Genomic DNA, 17,619 nt, shown 5'->3' on the forward strand with positions numbered 1-17,619 from the left:
CATATCCATCCTCATTAATTCCCCTTGCTAGCCCAACCCCCTCTACTAGTATCTCCCATTGCTCCCAATCCCCACCCCAACAGAGCCTGTTTCCCTTCTATGATGCTATTGCATAGATCTTGATCTTGTACACCTGTTTGGTCTTAGAGTTACAGAGCTGTTAATCTCTTAGTATAATTTTGGTTCAACTCACTATGGAATTTTCTTTTCCTCCTTGTCACCTGGCCCCAACAAATAGGGAATGCCTTAGAGCATAGAAGAGTGTTGGGAATGTTCTAGCAATATTATCCAGCTGTGGAACCCAAGGCCAGCTTTTGGAATTCGTATAGCTTTTATTTTCTGTGAAGTTTTTAAAAAATATTTTATAGCCCTAAAGAAATACCATTGCAAGAACATAGTGCTTTCGAATTTGAACACCCTTTAAGGAATCCAACAACACTGTTTTCTGGATGAATGATAAATGAATCGCTAATGCTTTCCCTGCTGGAAAATAATTTAGCCTTGCCAGAACAAGGCACTGCAGCTGTATTTTCTATTGTGTTACCTCAAGGCGTGGTGAAATTCCTTACTGATATGTTCTCCTATTAGTCAGATGGAGGGACCACTAAATACCTCTTAGCAGATAAAAGGACACAAGGTCTTAAGGGTAAATTTTAACCTTACAGGTTATCTCTGTGCATCCAAACTCTGACTTGACTTCTCCCCTGATTCTAGCTCTTCTTTGGAAACTGGCTGAGTTAGGGCTGAGGCCAATGGGGTCAATGAGAATCTATCAGTAGCTGAGAGTTGAGGCAAGGATTGAGATACTAGAAGCAGAGCCCACAGAAGTTCAGGGATAAGCAAGGTTCATTGAGTCCTGCATTGAAGGAGAAAAATGTTCTCCTGTGGGTGTTTGTGAGGTGTAACCACTGAATAAAAGGAATTATTAGGATTTATGCCAACAAACAAGCATCAGTGTAATTTTTCTTCAAAATAATGCTTTTCACTTAAAATGCCTGTTGCCTGAAGAGCTTGTGGTACAGTCTTCCTTTGATCCCCTTATGCATAACAAGATTCATATTCATTCTTTATGGATGGCTTTGATATTTTTCAATGTGATGCAAGAGGGGTGATTAAAGAAGGCAAGGGTGGTTTGGATCCGCCAATGTGGTGCTATTATAAAGTAATAAGCATTTCTGGCAGATGTGTGAACTGGCTTTAAGAGCAACTCCAAACTGTGTGGAACAATTGCTATATACGTGATGTCATGTACAAGTACATTGCTTGGAAGGAGAGGGTGCTGCTCCAATACCCTTGAGAAAAATCAATAGTTTGATTGATTTTATTCTATTATAGTTGTATTTCACATGATCTGTCTTCATTTTATTTATTCCAACAATTAAACAGCAAACTTTGGATAAAGCAGCCTTCAGAATTGACTATTTTCTCTGCCCTATAGGGCTGTCCTGTCATTCTACCACTTTGATTACAGTACTTTTTAAACATTATTGTTTTTTACACTTCTTTTATTTTCACTGTATTTTTTTTCTTTGATGACAAAACTAAGAAACTAGGAATTTTACCTTTGGAGAAGATGCCAGAGTTCCTTTCACTCCTGATCTCTTGGGAATGAAATTAAGATGTAGTAGGGATAAGATGAAGAGAGGACTTACTTCATTTGTCATTAGGGTTTGCGCCTGATCACTTTTAGCTGGGCCTTTGTTTCCGAGGAAGCAGTATTGGCCTAGTGATGATTTTCACAAATAAGCTTTAAAATGTTCTTGGGTAAAAAGCATTTTCCTTTAAATCATTAGACGTGCAGTCTGTGTCCTTCTGTGCACAATGGTGCCTGACAGTCAGGTAAATAACATGGAGCTTCTTTTGGAAAAATCAGTTATAAATATTCAATTCAGAGCCCAAGCCATCTGATGTCTCCCTGTGAGAGATAAATAAGACTTCTCTGAAGTGTTCAGAGGAAGAGGATGGGGAGGGCAGGCAACAGTGGATGCCAGTCATGAAATTGCTCAAATGACTCTGCTTTTGTCATCATGATTTCTGGGGTAGGGAGAGGAGGCTTTGCTGGCAGCTGCCTATTCATCCTTCTAGAGGAGGAGGGTGGCAGCGTGGAGGGCATAGTTGGGCTTGGAAGGAGCCATTTGCTGGATTTCTAATCACATATCTTTCAGTTTCTCCAGGGACTTGAGGCTGCACCTGAACAAGGCTGCCACTTCACCTCCTAGCATGTTACTCGAAAGGCCCAGCACGCATGGGCTCCTAGTTCTAGAACTTAAAACATTTTAATATTAAAAGCCACATTTGGATTGACATAAAAGTCAACATTTTCAAACTATATAGATGATGATAGTAATAACACTACAAGTTTGTGAGTACAAATTTTAAAATAATAGAAAAATGGGAGACATAGGCGAAGAATATGAAAGAAGTCATTCTCAGAACATGAATTTAAAGCAGACAATAACAAGATATTAGAGGATGCCCAACTTTATTATTATTAGACAGAAAAACACAAAAAGTTAGACATCATTTTTTCCCTAATCAGATGTGCAGTAATTATTTTAAAACATCTTCATTAAGGTCTTGTTGATAGACAATGAATTTCAAAGAATATATATATATATATATATATTATATAATATAGTATGATAAATTTGGACATATATCTATGCATACACACACACACACACACACACACACACACACACACACACACACACACACTCATGAAATACTACAATTGAAGTAATAGATATATCTATACTCCCCAGAATTCTTTGGGTACCTGTGTAGGTTTTGTTTGTTTGCTTGTTTCCTAAATGAGGGAAAACAGCATGAAATCTACCTATTCTTTTAAAAAAATCTACCTATTCTTTTAATAGATTTTTAAAGTGTATAATACAATATTATCAATTCAGATTTGTCATATTTTAAGTGACTGGTAATATCAAGTGTTGATGAATATGTGGGGAAATTAAGCAATCTTGCACATTATGAATATATAAATTGGCACACTTTGGAGAATTGAAAATAATTATTAAAATCAAAGGTATATATTACCCATGATTTATAATGCCATGATTTGAACCTTGTTTGGATAAGGGTTTATCAGAAATAATTAAAATGTTCATCAACAGAGGAAATGTCTAAAGATGTGGTGTGTTTGTATTGTAACACAGGTAAGCAATGAAAAGGAATAACACATTCTGCAAGTGCTAACTGGGTAGAAAGTATACAGTATTGTTAGGTAGAACAAGAAAATTCAGTGTGAGGACAATATAAAGTAATTTGTGTGAAAACATGTACATGGCAATATATAACAAAATATTATCTAGTTTTTTTTTTTTTTCTGGTCCTGGACTTGACCTCAGGGCCTGGGCACTGTCTCTGAGCCTCTTTGTGCTTAAGGCTAGCACTCTACCACTTCAGTTACAGCACCACTTCTATTTTTTTCTGAGTGGTTTATTGGAGAAGTCTTATGGACTTTTCTGCCCAGGCTGGCTCCAAACTGTGATCCTCAGATCTCAGCCTGAAGATCCATTGGCACCCAGCTTTATGCAATGTTTTAAATGTATAAAACTAGTAACATACTGGGATCAGTATGGTTTTAATTTGGATTTCTTTTATAGTTAAAGAGGTCAAATTCTTCATATATTGATTGATCATTTGTACTTCTACTTTTGAGAATTACCTAATTTTCTTTTTTTTTTTTTTTTTTTTTTTTGGGGGGTCCGGTCGTGGGGCCTGAACTCTGGGCCTGGGCGCTGTCCCTCAGCTCTTCAGCTCAAGGCTAGCGCTCTACCACTTGAGCCACAGCGCCACTTCCGGCTTTTATTCTTTTTGCTTATGTGGAGCTGAGAAATCGAACCCAGGGCCTTAGGCATGCAAGGCAAGCACTCTACCACTGAGCCAACTTCCCAGCCCCGAGAATTATCTAATTTTCTAAACCAGAAAAGCTGGCTTTGTAGCAACTGCCCCTTCTATTGGATATGAGACATAAGAGAAGAAATCTAAAATTAGTTTTAGGGAGTGGGAATTTTGTTTTCTAGAACCTCTGTACTCATGTTCCCTTGCTCAGTGGAGCAAGTACCATGCGTTTTGCTCCCTGTAAATTGAGACACAAATAGAAAGGGGCTGGTATGTAAATACATATGTATACATATACATATGTATTTATTGTGCCAATACTGACATTTGAATTTAGGGCCTGGGCTCTGTTCCTTAGCTTGTTTGCTCAAGGCTGGCACTCTACCACTCTAGCCACTACTTCTCTTCTGCATTTTTGGTGGCTAATTGGAGATAGGAATCACACTGCCCAGGCTGGCTTCAAACCACAATCCTGAGATGTCAGTCTCCTAAGTAACTAGGATTATAGTGCTGAGCTATCAGCACCAGGCTTGTTGGAACCCTGTTAAGCAAGCTGGAGTTAGTGGAATTAGCACTCAGATTATTTTAGTCTTGATAAGCTAAGCAACAATTCATTGGTAGCTTTCAAACTGCTGAGCGCGTTACAATAATGTTGAGCTCTAAGGAGTATTAAAAAAAAAAAAAAAGTGTGCCTGGTGCTGTGTCCAGCCAACGAAATCAGACAAAAAGGGGCTGTTTTTTTGTTTTTTTTTTCTGTTTTAGGTATTATCTTCTTGTTTTCTACACTTAATGCTTCTAATAGTATTTGCTCTTCAGTAAAAATAAACAAACTTATGGTTTATTTCATTTTGTTAGTACCTTGCACTAAACTTCTAGGCCACTTTTACCCATGGAAATCTCTTGCTACCTTTTTAAAGCTTTCTATTTTTCCACTGTCAGCCATGGCCTCCTGGAGATCGATTAGTCAGCCTCTGCCTCCACTTGACTTACTTTCTTAGCTCTTGGCCTCAAGGCACTTCCCCTGTCCTTCCTCTCCCTGGCCCTACTTTCTCATTTCTTTAATCCATGTCTTCACTCTTCATCCTTATGCGCTTCTTGTTTCACTGTCTTAAGTCTAAAATGAATTCATCTTAAAGCCTCCACAAAGATATCATTATTCAGTGATTTCCTCCTCTTCTTTTATATAAACTGTATAAAACATTCCATCTCTGTCCAGTAGACTGAACTTGGAACCACAAGAGAGGAAGCTCTTACTGAGGGCTTTCTGTATTCAGATAGACTTGGTAGGCTCATTCTCATGGCTATTTATGAGCATGTCCTATGTGTTTCCCCTGAATCCATTCACAGGCAGCTTCTGTTAAGTGATGGTGGTGTGACTTCAGAGAATTGAGCATGAGGCTCATCTCAGTGTGAACTGGTTGTTCAGTTCCTGAGTAAACTGGCTTTGGTTCACACTTGGGCCTGTCTGCCCACTCCAGAGCAAGAGGACTGCAAGTAAGCCACACAAGCTTCATGTCCAACAGCTTCATAGAAGACAGCTTCCTCCCTCCCTCCCTCCCTCTCTCCCTCCCTCCCTTCCTTCCTTCCTTCCTTCCTTCCTTCCTTCCTTCCTTCCTTCCTGGCTTTTCTCCCTGCCTCCCTCCCCCCTCTCTTCCTTTCTTTCTCTTTCTTTTTCCTCCCTTCCTCCTATCCATGTGCTGGTCCTGGGGCTTGAACTCAGGGCTTGGGCACTGTCCCTGAGCTTCTTTTGCCCAAGGCCAGTGCTCTAACACTTTGGGTCACAGCTCTGTTTCCGGTTTTTTTTTTTTTTTTTTTTTTGTGATTAATTGGAGATAAGAGTCTCATAAACTTTCCTTCCTGGGGCTGGATTTGAACTTCCATCCTTAGATCTCAGCCTTTTGAGTAACTAGGATTATAGGTGTGAGCCATCAATGCCTTGTTAAAATGATTTATTTCTATCAAAACATTGGATTAGCTCTAGGGAAATAATTGGGACTTTAAAATAAAACGGCTTTATTCTGGTCTCCTTAGCCCAGATAAAATCTTGTTAGGACATGACTGATAAGAAAAGAAACTAAAATGAAAACAAAACTACTGGTTATATCTGGCAAATGGGAACAAGATACAGCCTTTGCCCAAACAGTAGCAGAAAGTCTCTTGACTGCTTTGCACCTCTAACTTGTGTGATTTGGTTCCAGGAGCTCGTGTAAATGCCAAGGACAACATGTGGCTGACACCACTCCACCGGGCTGTTGCTTCCAGAAGTGAGGTGAGTGACTTCTTTCTTTAGTGTCTACTATCCCTAGAAAAAAGGAATTCTTTCCATTGCATTTGGGATCCTCACTGGTGAGCAAAAGGCTTTGAATGCAGGAGGGTGAGGACAGCTGTGTATTTGCTCATCTTCTGCATGTCAGATGTGTCAGGGACAAGGGTCTGAGGCAGCGGAGAGGGGTTTGAGATGTCTGAGGGAGTTGGAGCTGGACAGCTGGCAGCTTGAGCTTCAGTGAGTTCTTGTTCCAAGGCAGGAGGTAGAAGAGGAAGCAGATCAGTATAATGTCAGAATTGAATAAATTGGAGGAGGAAATAGGTTCCTGCTTGCTGGAGGAATTCTTGCAGGGGACTTCTCCCCAGAAGAGGTGTCAGTGGAGCTGGTCCTTAAAGGATGCACTGGGATTCAGCAGGCCAGGGGAAGGAAGGGAGATAACCTAACTGAGGACAAGAGGTGTGGAAGTGAATGATGATGACTCAGGTAGATTGAGTGGATTAGTGAAGAGTAGCAGAAGGCAAGTCAGAGACTATGGCATGGACAGGTGGCAGAGGGCCTTGTATTCTGTAAGCAGTGTGCAGAGGGCAAAGATCATGACATGGAGTGATAGCCTCAGATCCTTATTTCTAAAAGACTCATGTGGTGACTGGAGAAAGTGGGTTGTATGGGTGTCCATTAGAGATCAGAAGAGATGAAGAAGGCTGGAATGAAGCACAGAGAGGAGCCAATGATTTGAAAGCTAGAGATATATCTGACACATTTGGCATCTTGGAGGTTGAGTTAGCAAAGCTAGTGGGTGAAGGGTGATATTGTTGACTGAGAAGGAGAGCAGGGGAGCAGGAGGCCTGGGAGCTAGTTGGCTCTCAGCACACCAAGTCTGGCAAACATGTCACTGAAATGTAAATTCCACGAGGGCAGGGGTCTGTGTTTCTTGATTTATCTCAAGCCTAGTATGTTCTAGAACTAAAGTGAATCTGATCTTCAAGAAATTGCTTTTTACTGAATGCTGGAAACTTGAGTGAAGATGACAAATATATGATCACAACCTGTTTATGTCTAGAGCTTGGGGACAGGGAAGAGAATCATGGGAACTATAGGAAATGGATCAACTGGTTCAGCTGGAGAATAAAAGATGGGAAGAGAAGAGCACTGTGGGGATAGGAGTAGGGATGTGAGGAAACTCTGGTGACATCAGCCTGGTAGCCTGGTCAGAGGAGATACTCACCACCTACCAGGCATAGACGGTTCTCATTTTGTAGCTACTGGGCATTGGCTGAGGACCCTTCATGGGAGGTTTGCCAATTCAAGTTGTCTCTGTGCTTCTGGAGAAGGTGGTACTCTGCAGCTACACCTGGGGGACAGAGGGATGAATGCACTGGTGTTGCAAGTGCCCATGGTTGGCATCAGTGCCAGCTTTTCCTCTTTGGTAACTAGCTATCTGGAAATTAAAAAATATGTATAGCCTTCGTAGGTCACAGTATAGTGCTCATTGTCTTCCTTGCTGTCTGTGTGACTTGAATGGTTTTTAAAAAGTGGTTGAACCCCCGCTTTCACTATATTTGATGTCAGTATAACATGTGGAGGAGACGGGGACAAACAAGTCGTTTAAGGATTCAGGTGGACCTGTTGCAACAATGAGAAGTACAAAATGTCATGTCAAAACCAGCTTTACAATGTCGGTGGGGGGGGGGAGGGGGGTATGATTGGGTGGGGGGGGAGGGGGGAGGGTGGGAAGGGAGGTGAAGGGTAAACAAAGGAGGAGGCTGCAATGCTTGGTAAGAAATGTATGCATTATCCTGCCCATGTAATTGTAACCCCTCTGTACAGTATGTTCTCAAATAAAATAAAATAAAATTAAAAAAAAAAGAAAAAAAAAAAGTGGTTGATTGTATTCACTTTCCAAATAGCCACATTTAATGAAGGATGTAAACAATCCCAAACTGCCTTGCTCAGATACTGAGGAACACAGGTGTTTTCTCAGTTAAAAACAATATACTATACATCTTCTATATACCAGACACCATGCTTTCTGATAAAATTAGAAAGTAAAATTTGTGATCTCGGGCTGGGAAGGTGGCTCAGGCTTGCCTTGCATGCATGAAGCCCTGGGTTCGATTCCTCAGCACCACATAAGCAGAAAAAGCTGGAAATGGCGCTGTGGCTCAAGTGGTAGAGTGCTAGCCTTGAGCTGAAGGGCTGAGGGACAGTGTCCAGGCCCAGAGTTCAGGCCCCTCAACCTAAATAAATAAATAAATAAAAATTGTGATCTCTGTCCCAAGGGGAAAGACGGTAGCAGCAGATCACTTCAGTACTAGGTGATTTTGCCAAGCAGTTTCCATCGCTGCTGATCAGCTAGCTCCAAAAGCTTCACTCCTCAAAACATCCATGTTTCTGTTCACCCTTTTTAACATAACATTAGTGCATTTGAACCCAGTCAGCTCAAGGATGAGTTGATGTTCATGTCTGAGAAATATAATCTCTTCTTTCTCCAAATAGCCAGCTCTCTTTGCAGGTTTTCTGGGAGAAGAAAAAAATCTCAGATTCCTTTTGCCAGGAAGCAATTAAACGCAAACAAACCCCGAGTTGCAAATACTCATGAGCAGATATGAAACCATGAGGGGGAATGATTTCATATGAATAGCTAGCACAGCAAGTTGGACAGTTTCTTATGGAAAACATAGTCTGTGTTTGTTGTTAAGAGTTGACCATGAAGGAGACATCTGGACTCAGGCTCATCCACCGGCCTTCAGAAGCCCTGTATTCAGATTCCTGCTTCATTTGAATTTGGTCCTGTTGCCTGGTCTTATGATTCCCTGACTGATGGAAGAGAGGGAAGTCAGCTTGAGGGGGAAGGACAGAGAAGGTTTGGATTGGTATTTGGCTATTAGCATTTGCTAAAGGGGTCATCTGGTTTCAGCATGGGAGCTGCCACGTCTGTCTGCTTAGATTGACAGACCTGTCTTCCCACCAAAGCCTCCTTGTCTCCCAAGCCTGGCATATCTGGAGTTTTTGGGTTTTGTTTTTTCTTTTTAGATTGCAAATAATTTGGGACCAAACAGCATTGTCTCCTTATCTTCTTTTAAAGACTCTACTGGCCTCATCCTCTTTGTCTCTGGACTGTTCACAAGGCTGTGAAGAAATGAAACTTTTACTGAACTACTAGGGAAATGTATTTTGCAATGCTAGTTGACATAGGCAAATGAGATTGGGGCTGCCAGGGAGAATTCTCTACAGTGTTGTGGTGAACTGCTTCATACTGCTTCCCTGTTCAACTTACTCTTCTTCCTTTTTTTGCTTCTCATTCTTGGAAAAAAGGCAACTATAGGGTAAGGGGTGAACTGAGAGAAACTGAACACATTCTTCCTGGAGCTTAACACATACAGTTGAAGCTTACCAGACAAAAGTCTTTGTTAGCTGTGCTGTGGAACCCTCAGGGTTCCAAAGGATGGCCTCTGAGGACATGGAGTTAGGGGCAGACATGCAGGCCCATTGTGGCGCATGGGCAAAAGCTGCTAGCAGCTGGGCACCAGTGGCTTATGCCTGTGATCTTAGTAACTCAGGGCGCTGAGGTCTGATCATTGAGGTTCAAAGCCAGCCTAGGCAGATAAATCTGAGAGACTCCTACCTCCAAATAACCAGCAAAAAGCCAGAAGTGGAATGGTGGCTCAAGTGGTAGAACATGAGACTTGGGCATTAGAGCTAAGAAGAGTGGGACACTCTGAGTACTGTCACACAGATAGGAAAAGAAACATGGCTGGCCTTTCACACATACTCTGCCATGACAGATTGAAAGTAGCTCCAAAGTCTGAATTACTAAACATTTCATTTCCTCAACCTAGAGGCTATCTTGATTTCACAAGTTAAAAATGAGCTGGGTACTGGGGGATCTACTGTAATCCTAGCGACTTTGGAGGCTAGGAACAATAGGATTGTGGTTTAAGACCCCTTCACAACCAATAGCTGGATGCAATGCGGCACGCTTGTCATTCCAAGGTATATGGCAGGCTGAAATTAGGAGGATTTTGGTGTCAGGCTGGCCTAGGTAGAAAAGCCTGTGAGCTCCTATCTCCACAAAAGGAAGCCGGACATGGTAACATGGACCTGCGATTCCAACAATGATTAGGAAGCTTACAGTAGGAAGATTGTGGCTCAGCCACGTGCCTAAGTGGGAAGGACAACTTTATTCTAAAAATAACCTGGGGAAAACAGGCTTGAGTTCAGACACACTCCCCTCCCCCCTCAATAGTTAAAACGATATCCCACCTTTGGGGGAGTAGGACTGTGATATTGTCTTTATGAAAGTACTGTTTTTCTAAGCATTTATGAAGCATTTACTGTGTACTAGATAGAGAGTTAAGGAGCATTTCCATTTTTCCCTCCATGCCACCATTTGGGACTAGTATTACTGATAGTGGGGAACATGATCTCACAGATGTTAAGGATGGAACCAAAGGTGTCACAGCCAGTAAGGGGCAAAAGGGGGACCAGGGCCCATTTGCTGCACCACCAGGCTGCCTGGTTACCTTGGATCTTGTAAGTGCTTTCTGGATGCTGGTAAAATCAATAAAATGTATCTCATTTTACCTTCTGCAGAGGAGAGTCCCAGGCAAAGAGGATAAGTATTTTATGTCTTCAATTTTCTTCTGTTTTCTAAAAAATGTTGCCATTACTGTGGGCTAAATGCAACTAGGCAGGAGGATTAGAAAAATGATTTAGAAGACAAGAAAGATACTGCTTTCTTGACATCTTCATAATTATTGAATGATATTTACATTGAGTATGGGGGTCTATTAGTTCTTACACAGATGGGTGATACTCAGACTTAGTGTACATTTAAGTCATCTGGGATGCTTGTTAAGGGACCTTGTTCCAAGCCAGGATAAGTGGCTTACACCTAATAATCCTAGCTACTCAGCAGGTTGAAATCTGAGGATCATGGCCAGACTATGTAGGGAAGTTCATGAGACTCTTGTCTCCAATTAACCACCAAAAAGCTGAAGTGGAACTGTAGCTCAAGTGGTAGAACACTAACCTTGAGCAAAAAGCTCAAGAACAGCATCCAGGCTCCAAGTTTAAGTCCCAGGACCAGCACAACCACCCTACCCACCCCCTACCAACCAAACAAACAAAGAAACCTGTTCTAGAACTCTTCCTAATGATTCTAATGGAGCATGTGCTTGGGCCCAGAAATCTGTATCTTAAAAAGATTTTTATCAGACACTAGTGGCTCACATCTGTAATCCTAGCTACTTAGGAGCCTGAGAGTAGGAAGATTGCAGTTGAAGGCCAGTTTGTGTACACTCATAAAAGCTCTTCTCAACCAGTAGCTGGGTACAGTAGCACACACCTATCATCCTAGCTGGTGTGGGGGAGAGGGGTGTGCGGGAATTGGGAGGATCAGAGTTCTACATGGGCAAAAAGCATGGGCAAAAACTTTCATTAGACTCCATCTCAACAGAAGAAGCTCGGTGTGGTAGTGCATGCCTATTATCCAAACTATGATATGAAGTGAAACACAGGTGATCTCAGTCCAAGCATGTGCCTAGACAGGAAGTGAGACCCGGTCTCAAAAAAAACAAACAAACAAACAAAAAAAACAGTGCAAAAAAGGGTTGAGGTGTGGCTCAGTGGTAGAGTCTCTGCCTAATAAGATTGAGACCCTGAGTTCAAACCCAAGTACTGCCCTCCTGTGAAAGAAAGAAGAAAAAAGAGAAGGAAGGGAGGAAGGAAGAATGGCAGGAAGAAAAGAAGGAGTGATTTTGATTCATGTGGTTGATAAACTATATTATGAGACCTGAGACTGAAAATTGGAAATACCTTCTTGTGTCTGCCTTTCCTGATATTTAAAGTCAGCTCTTCATGTACAATTCCTTTAGAATTTTCTTATATCCTCAAGTTTCTAGTGAGCTACCTTTCTACCACTAGTTGTTAGAGCAATTGTACTTTAATAATAGTTACACATAATATATATTATATTAATATTATATTTAACATACATAATGATGATACAGGGTGAGTTTAGTTTGATCTTGGGGACTGTTGAAGGAATAATCCCTTTAACTGAACAAATTGAGCACCAATTTATATAATTCTTATAGCACATGAAATTGTTATAGTCACTATGAGAGAAAGGCCCCAAATGATGACTGAGTATAGCCTCGGGAGTCAGCGCATGCCCCAGTAATCTGTTCATACTTGTGGATTGTTACAGACTTTGCTGACCACAACAGCAACGTATTTATGTCACCATGTTTATTGAAGACTTACCGTGTGTCATTACTTTTACTTTGTTACATCAGTAATAGAAGCACACAGTAAGATTAGTAAGAAGCCCCACCTCTGTGATTTTTCCATTGCGACGCTTACATTCTATTAGTGTTATTGCTAATCTTTGGGCAAATTCTTGCATGGCTTTTGTCTATTCTAGCATTCTTTTCACTTATAGGTACACTTTTTTTTTTCCTTTTTGTGCTAACTTGGGACTTGAACTCAGAGTCTGGGCACTGTCCCTGATCTTTGCTCAAGGCTACTGCTCTACCACTTGAGTCACAGCTCCACTTCTGGCATTTTGGCAATAAGCGTCTCATAGACTTTCCTGCCCAGGCTGGCTTTGAATTGTGATCTTCAAATCTCAGCCTTCTGAATGGCTAGGATTATAGGCATGAGACACTGGTACCTGAGTATAAAAGGTACACATTAGAACCTGTAAGTAGATTTTTGGTACCCTCAAAGTTAATGAATGGAGAGGCCAAGTCTGACTCTCTCAGTATCATGGAGATTTTGCTCTTAACTGAAGGCATCTTTTGTCAGACTGTAGGCAAGGGAGAATGCTCTGTGTAAATGCAGGTACAGTGTTGACCTGGAAGGGAAATGCTAGCTGAAATGCTTTCCTTTTTAAAGAAAAGAAATACACATTGAGGTGCCAGTATTCTTTTCCTACATTACAATTATCTAAACAAACTTCATAATGCATATTCATAATGTATAACATCAGAGTTGATATTTTTTTCTTTTTGTAACCATGACTTTTTCCTATCATGACTTATAGCTCATATTATGACTCAGCTCTTCTTTTGCTTGTTTTTGTTCAATCCAATAGTTTTTAGGCTAGGAGCTCAGCTAGTGTTTCTCTCAATTTTCCATAGTTTTAGCAGTGTGTTGTACACACAGGTGAGCATTAGTAGTGCCTGGATACATTTCTGTCTAAAATGGGCTCAAGGAATATATTTTTCTGCTGGTGACTTGAGTACTTCCTTGGTTTCTACCAGTTTAATATCTTTCATTTACCTCATATAAATGTAGTAACCTTCAATTATCACACTGTTCATTTAAACTGTATGATTTCCTTGTGCTCAAAGTAATTATTCTATGATTCTGATTCATGAGATATTCCTTTTATTTCATCATTTGTGTCTCTGATAGAAATAATAATTTTTCTGGGTTCTAATCGTCTACTATCTAGGACATATTTGTATGATAAAGGTGATTGGACAGTCAGTGCTGTGATGTGGCCAGGTCAACTCCTTAGTCCATGAAGTACTGATTTATTGATCCCACATTGGAAAGATGCTTCTAAAGGACCCCACTAATTAGTCCCAGGAAGTCTCTAGAAGTAGAGACAGGCAACCCATAGCTGAAAGGAGCCATATATCCACTTGGCTGTATGAAAAGGAGGTTTACAGAAATGCCCAAATCCAAAAATCTCTCAGAGGGTCCAGGCCTTTGGATTGTGAAGAGGCCCCCAGGCGATTCCTTAAACAGCTAGGGTTGACAGCTATAAGTAGTGAGGCTGGTGAGCAGGGTCAGTACAGAGAAAATAAAAAACAAGAGGTTCAATACAGGGAAAGGAACTCAACAGTGGTCGGTTACTCATTCTAATGGAAAATGTTGGGAAAAGATGGCCATTTCATAGTTTCAGTGTGAGACAGATACATGATATCCCTTGACTGCTTACTGATCACAGAAGACTGTTGCATGCTGTCAGAGAGAATCAAAGATCAGCACATTGATCCAAGAAAAATGTCTGGCAGGCATGTTTATAAATTTAAATGATCTATGGTGGGCTTTTTTTTTTTTAATTCCCAGAGATCTTTTACCTGGATATGTGCACATGAGTGCTCTCATTTGGCCGAAGAATCTGTTATCCTTAGGAAGGTTTATTTGCCAGGGTTCTCGGCTTGACAAAGCAAGGTGAAATAAGTATGACTTACTCCGAGCCATTCTTTTGAGGTCTGTCATGTCTTAACTTGCTTGTCTCCATCAAGTCGGGGAGAACAGGACTTGTTCTAGGGAAGCATCAGTATTTTCTGATCATGTGTCCGTGACGCCCCTACAAACTCTGCTTTTGTTGTAGGAGGCAGTACAAGTATTGATTAAGCACTCAGCAGATGTCAACGCGAGAGACAAGAACTGGCAGACGCCCCTCCACGTGGCAGCTGCCAATAAGGCTGTCAAATGTGCAGAAGTGATCATCCCACTGCTCAGCAGCGTCAATGTCTCCGACCGAGGGGGGCGCACAGCCTTGCACCACGCCGCTCTCAATGGCCATATCGAGGTGAGTGTTCCCATTAGTGGAAACTGGGGTGCTTCAGGCAGACCCTCATAGCCACAAGTGGGCTCTGATCTTATTGCCGAGACTTTTAGAAAATGTACAGATAATATTTAGACACAGATTGTCACATATGATATAATGTGGGCATAATCCTAATTGTCACTTGGATGATTATGTGCATTGAATGAATGGATAAATGAGTTGAAAAAGTAGGTTGCCATTTCAATGTTTTTGTGTGACAGATGCCATGGGATCTGTGGCGACAGCACCTTCTTACTGTTGTTTAAAACTCCAGACCTCGGATCCACTTTTAAGCTTGACGTGAATTTGGCTCAGATCACTTGGAGGCAGTGAGGAGCCGTCACCATCACAGAGTCGAATGCTTGATTTCATTGTTGATTATCTTTCAGATGGTTAATTTACTCTTGGCCAAAGGAGCAAACATCAATGCATTCGACAAGAAGGACCGCCGCGCCCTCCATTGGGCAGCATATATGGGTAAGGATTCCATGTAGATCATTCTCCCTCACACAAGAGGATAATTAAATAAAAAAGACTGAAATTCTCTTAAGTTTTCTTTCAGGCCAAGTCTGACTTCAGGCTTGGGTTCCAGTTGAGTGAGGATTCAGCCTATTTTACTGGCACACATAGGAGGCTGTAGTTGGGTAGAGATTTGTCCAGAGACTTATTTATCCCATAAAGAGGAGGAGGACGAGGAGGATGAGTCACAGCCGGGATCTCTCTGAGTGTGCTTCAGTCTAGATTGGAAAGTTGCACGCACTGTGCTTATTTTAACTTGTTATGGCAGCAAAATAAGGTGCTTAGAAAAGCAAGAAGACAGGCTAGCAAAGCCAGGACACCAGGGCCATTTGTCTTCTTATGTATAAGTGTTTTTGAAAGAAACAGAAAGGAAGGAAAAGAGGAGCCTCTCCCTCCCCCTGGCTGTTTCCTAGGTGGCTGTGATTGGAGTCAGTAGAGATCTTCAGCGAGGGGCCAGGCAGTGTCACTTCTGAGGGCTCCACTCCATTCTGCACTGCTCTGTGCTACTCCGCCAGGGGAGGAGAAGGAAGACATTACATAGCTGTTTTTTCCTTTTCACGTTTGTTGGTAAAAGACCTCTGACAAATGGTAGACCTCACAAAGTTTATTCTCAGTGTAGACTTATGGGAAATGAGGACTAAGATCCTTCCATTGTGTTTCTAACTGAGGGACATCCTGCAAGTAGAAAGGAAGATAAATGCTAAAGTACCAAATTGTAAACAGCGTGAATGCCCATCCATGGGACAATATTTTGGTGGATTCTAGGGTCCATGGGTGTTTATTAGCATAGAAAACCTCTAGGATATGCCAAAGAAAAATGGACTATAGAACTGTATAAATAATACGATATTAATTTTTATTAAAAATTTGTGCAATAGAAACAAGTATGAAAAAATATTGTATACTTCAACATTAATTGCTTATCTGTAGGGATGGTGATTATGGGTGATTTTTGGTGTCCATTTAACAAATTTTTGCCTTCATGACTTCAATGAGCCTGCATGCCTTTTACCATCATTTTGAACATTATCATTACATGTACCAGTGGGAGGGTTGAAAGCGTGTGTGTGGGGGGGGCAAAGTTGAAGTAAATTATGTGATCATGGATAGGATTGAATGAGTCAGTGGACTTAAAAAAGCTTGAGAATCTGCATGCTGGTGGTTTGTGCCTGTAATCCTGCTACTTAGGAGGCTGCAATCTGAGGATCATGGTTCAAGGCCAACTCAGGCAGAAAAGTCTGTAAGACTCTTATCTCCAGTTAACCGCCCCCCCCCCAAAAAAAAAGTTAGGAGTGGAGTTGTGGCTCAAGTGGTAGAGTGCTAAGCTTGAGCAAAAAAAAAAACAAATTATAGAGACAAAAACATTTAGGTCCAAAGTTCAAACCCTAGTACACACCCCTACCCCCTTTAAGAAGCTTAAACTTTGCAAATACCAGTATCAAAAAAAATAATATAGACAGTCAAATTGGCCTAAGTGCATGAGATACCTCATGGTGTCCTGAGGATGGGAGCCAGTGGATGTTGAGAGAGGCGGGGGAGAGGGGGAGGGAAAAAGAGAGAGAGGGAGAAAGTGATAAAAGCTAATAATGATATTTTGGGTGCAATGAATTGCCAAATGTTCTGTGAAGGTTAATGGTATTTTCTGCTGCTTTGTTTGTCAAGGCCACCTGGATGTTGTAGCATTGCTCATTAACCATGGTGCAGAAGTTACCTGTAAGGATAAGAAGGGTTATACCCCCCTGCATGCTGCGGCCTCTAATGGACAGCTCAATATTGTTAAACATCTCCTGAATCTGGGGGTAGAGGTGAGCCACTGTTAACATATCCCTGGGTAGCCTTTAGGTTTGTAGGTCTCTGTTTTTCTGAAACTTCATTCTTCTGCAATGTTATTCCCTTGGAGAATAAACTCCTTTGGAGTTTATGTGGTCATAAAGGGCCATAGAGTAAGGAAATCAAAAACAGACCTTCTGTGTCTACGTAGATAAATACATCAACACATAGTCTACATCATATATACTAATCTGTCATTTTTTTTTTAAGACTAGCTAGGATTCCTCATCCCACCTTCAGAATCTAGTTTTGCAAATGGTGGCTTACAGGCAGGATGAATGAATGAATGAATGAATGAATGGCTAGCCAGAGACACACAGCTGACACCTCTGATGTTGAGCTCGAGGAATTGACCTGTTCTGTGCTTCTTCATCTAGCATGGCAGGGGCAATGGTGAGCTCTGGAATGTTCTTTCTCTGGAGGGAGGAAAAACCAAGTGACCATACTGAGACTAGGATAGTGATACCTGGCACCGATCATGGACAATAATTGGGCACCATGGACTAAACCCAAATCAGGCAAAGCCACTAGAATATGGCCTGGTGCGGTATCCAACTCCACAGCAAATGCA

The 17,619-nt window shown here is 41.4% G+C and overlaps 1 protein-coding gene across 2 annotated transcripts in view; it reads left to right on the forward strand.

The window, feature by feature from the left end:
• Ankrd44 (ankyrin repeat domain 44) overlaps positions 1-17,619 on the forward strand; it is a 297,185-nt gene that overhangs the window by 154,724 nt on the left and 124,842 nt on the right. For both annotated transcript variants that reach the window (XM_042688237.1, XM_042688238.1), the window contains exons 4-7: positions 6,060-6,130; positions 14,481-14,681; positions 15,089-15,176; positions 16,881-17,023. In XM_042688237.1, coding sequence (XP_042544171.1) covers positions 6,060-6,130; positions 14,481-14,681; positions 15,089-15,176; positions 16,881-17,023 — 503 coding nt within the window. The remainder of the gene's footprint in view (positions 1-6,059; positions 6,131-14,480; positions 14,682-15,088; positions 15,177-16,880; positions 17,024-17,619) is intronic.

Source organism: Dipodomys spectabilis, unplaced genomic scaffold (assembly GCF_019054845.1).
Source record: "Dipodomys spectabilis isolate Male_0828 unplaced genomic scaffold, ASM1905484v1 ptg000115l, whole genome shotgun sequence".
NCBI classification, from domain to species: Eukaryota; Metazoa; Chordata; class Mammalia; order Rodentia; family Heteromyidae; genus Dipodomys; species Dipodomys spectabilis.